At 44.2% G+C, this 3543-nt stretch overlaps 1 protein-coding gene across 2 annotated transcripts in view; it reads left to right on the top strand.

The window, feature by feature from the left end:
- The first annotated feature begins 861 nt into the window (after positions 1 to 861).
- Fastkd1 (FAST kinase domains 1) overlaps positions 862 to 3543 on the top strand; it is a 24328-nt gene continuing 21646 nt past the window's right edge. Inside the window, exons 1-2 of one of the 2 annotated variants that reach the window (XM_031370531.1) lie at positions 862 to 1688; positions 2076 to 2144. In XM_031370531.1, the coding sequence (XP_031226391.1) occupies positions 1354 to 1688; positions 2076 to 2144 (404 nt within the window). In that variant the 5' untranslated portion in view covers positions 862 to 1353. The remainder of the gene's footprint in view (positions 1689 to 2075; positions 2145 to 3543) is intronic. The other variant, XM_031370532.1, reaches the window with a different exon arrangement.

Genomic DNA, 3543 nt, shown 5'->3' with positions numbered 1-3543 from the left:
AGTAGAGATACACTTAAGGGACCAGAGTGTCTGCCAATCACTAAGAACGCTTCAGTCTATGAGAAACTACAAAGCCCAGATTTCCCTGCGTGAGTATGGCCCGCCTATGCCTCTCGCGGTGCCTCCTGGGACCTGTAGTGCGAGCTTCCGTGGTGCACGCCGCCCTGGGATCGCTTTTCTTCCGCACTGGAACACTCTCTGTTACCGGGATAAGTTTCCCCAGGAAAGGCTAATTACCCTTGGACGCTACTGGTGAGAGAGAGACGCCAGCTTCCAGGGACTGCTCCCAGGCCTTGGATCATCCCTGCCTTCTGAGCCGTCCAGAGCAGCCCCGTAGGGCCGTAGCCAGCGTGGGAAGGACTCGCCGGTTGGTCAGTGGCTCTGCCTTCCCTACCCCGCCCGCAGGGCTCCGCCGGGAACGCGCGGTTTACCTTAGCGGCAGCGGTCTCCTTACCTGTTTGCGTTCTCCGCGGCGCAGAGCACGGTCTGGGCAGGTGGAGGCCAGTTCTCCCGCGAGCCAGGTGCTCGGGATACCTGTCATCTGTGAACCGTGGGGCTGTGCGACACTCGAAGCCAGCTCCCAACACTTCCAACTGTGCCACACTCCCAAGGCGGATCCTTTAGTTAAGTGGTTTCCCCAAGGTCACCTTTTTGTAAACGTCGTAGATTGGGCTACAGGATGAGACACAATCTCCACAAACAAGCAAGCAAATACTCTTAAAGACAAACAAACAAATTTTTCTTTTTTTTCTTTTTTCTTTTTGGTTTTTCGAGACAGGGTTTCTCTGCGTCGCCCTGGCTGTCCTGGAACTCACTCTGTAGACCATGCTGGCCTTGAACTCAGAAATCTGCCTGCCTCTGCCTCCCAAGTGCTGGGATTAAAGGCGTGTGCCACCACTGCCCAGCTTGGTTTTGTTTTCTAAATCTGCTTTGTGATCAGAATTGAAAAAGAAACATTTTAAAATTAGGTGCAGAAATAGATCCCCTTTCCACCGACACGACGCCCCCACCCCCAGCTGTTTCATTTTGGATCAAATCTAGCTGGTTCAGACCAAGAACAAACTCTGTAGTCCAAACAAAGAAAAGTCCTCCTTTCTTGACATTTGAATTTGGGGGATCAATTTGATAATAATGGGATAAGAGTAACCAAGGTTAACCAGCTGTTTTACAGATTCTAGTGGAATGGGTTTAGAGCCGCCAGGATGGTAAAACATATGAATGAAAGCCAGCTTTTATGCTGTCACATTATACCTGACTTCTAGTGCAGATGCTTTTTTTTTTTTTTAAACCAAAGAAAAATTGTACTAAGAAAGGAAAAGAAGCCTCAATTTTGAAGACCCGTCGGTTAGAAATATGTTGCGTCTACGAGGCTTCTCTCTACTCTCTTGGAGAGCGTTTCCGGTCCGCCCCTTCAGTTGTGAGTCATTAATTACCCAGATGCAGAACTGTACGGATGAAGAACAAGTGTTCGATCTTATTGAGAGAAATACGGCAACGCTCTCAGAACAGCAAGTGGGCTGTGCATTTAAAGTACTTTGGCAGTTTCAGAAGCAGAAGACCGTCTTGGAAAAAAATGTTGAACATGTTAGAAACCATCCTCAGTTTCTTACTCTTTGCAGTGTTACGCCAAATCACATCGCAGCCATGAGTGATGGCACCCTGGTGAATGTGCTATACAGCATAAAGCAGTAAGTTTGCTTCTTAATTTGATGGAAAGAATTATAGTTTAATTTTCTAAGAATCCTTTAAAAACGGAAAAGCCATTCTTCCCGGAGATAGTTTTTCTGATAATGTTATATTTTAAGGATTTTTTTGAAAGATATTCTTTGATACTAATTAGTGATACAGTTTTTGAAAGTTAGGAATGTCAATATGGCTAGCTTTCGATCCAATGGGCTGGTTGGTTATGGAATGTTGGAGATATGTTGGTTGGCTAAAGGCAATGAGATTATAACAGGTAAGTAGTTACTCTTGAGATTAGTGCTTGGTAGCAAGCCAGAGTTCTCTCTTTGTTGATCTGTTTGCAGTCTCCTGGCTTTGATGATTAAGGGGTTCTTTTCCTTGTTTTTATTGAGGTTTGCAGTTGAATCCCATCACCCACTCACTGAAGCATTGGTTACAGAAGCATGGAAGAGACTGGAAAGGCAAGTGCGCTGGGCTTGTCATAGAAGATCAGGGCTATTCTGTGGAGATTACCAAAATGAAATATAGGAAAAGAATGAAATTTTACAAGAAAAAAAAATGTACTGGGCCTGGGGATGTAGCTTTGTGGTTAGAATGTGTGCTTGCATACATGAGGCCCAGGATTCCATCCCTTACACCAGCTGTAGTCATGTGCGCGCGCAGGGAATTCTGGGCTTTGTAGTTTCTTTCGCATAGACTGAAGCGTTCTTAGTGATTGGCCTAGACTCAGGTCTCTTAAGTTCATCTCTACAATGAAGATGTTTCCCAGTTCCTGAAGCACTGACCTATTTGAAACGCACATTACAAAATATTCATTTAGATAATTGTAGAAGCCCCAAGAGGTGGCAAAGGCCCTTGTTGCCCTGAGGCCGGCCTTCCCAGGACTCGCTCTGTAGACCAGGCTGGCTTCAAAATCAGAGATCAATCGGCCTGCATTTGCCTCCCAGTGCTAGGTTCAAACGCCACACGCCAGGCCTGTCAGAGGAGGGTTTTTAGTTGTGTCAAGAGTAGTGTTTACTTTGTAAAGAAGGCAGTTATTTCAGGTGTCGTCCTGTCACTCAGCAGGCTTCAGTAGCCTTTTCCACATGCAGATCAATAAAATGTAATCACCGCGTCACAGGCATTTATGAACTCGTTGCTTCGACTCTTGAAGAGTTCTGCTTCAGAAATAGAAGATTCTGATTGATTCTACATAAAACAAGCAAACAAACAAACAAACAAACTTACATATGGGGTTGAAAAGGTGGCCCGGCGGCCCAGATTGTTACCTCTCAGGTTTCCACGAGCACAGCTACCACGCGGTGCACAGACATGCTGCAGACAAAACACCCAAATACACGGAACAAATAAGTATCAACCACAACAGAACATCCCTAGATTGCAGGGCCATGGAAGATGCAAAAAAAAAAAAAAAAAAAAAAAAAAAAAAAGGCAGCAGTTTGGTGGAATGGGAGAGCGTGTGACACCGTTCGTTGAGCATGCCTGGCTTTCTGCCACTGCGTTTCTGTGAGTGGGCAGTGACCACAGATTATAGTCCGCTTCAAAGCTTCCTGAAGAAAGTAAGCATCTACAACAGTATCTGTCCTTGCTCAATGGTTCCTTTTATTTGCTATTATGCAAATGAGTCAGCATTCCATGTCTCCTAAAAAAGTTTATAAGTAAAACTAAAATAGTTTTGAGTGATTATCTTTTAAATTTTTCTAAAGTATCATTTGGTACTTTTATAATAATAAATAACTTATAAATTTGATTTTTTAATATAACATTTATATTCTTCAAGAACTTTATGTAATATGTTTTAAGCATATTCAAAATATACCCCTCAAAGCATACCCCTCACTCCTCCCAGATGTACGCATC

The sequence above is a fragment of the Mastomys coucha genome, unplaced genomic scaffold (genome assembly GCF_008632895.1).
Source record: "Mastomys coucha isolate ucsf_1 unplaced genomic scaffold, UCSF_Mcou_1 pScaffold15, whole genome shotgun sequence".
Classification (NCBI taxonomy): domain Eukaryota; kingdom Metazoa; phylum Chordata; class Mammalia; order Rodentia; family Muridae; genus Mastomys; species Mastomys coucha.
This window is presented reverse-complemented; position numbering and strand designations above follow the sequence as displayed.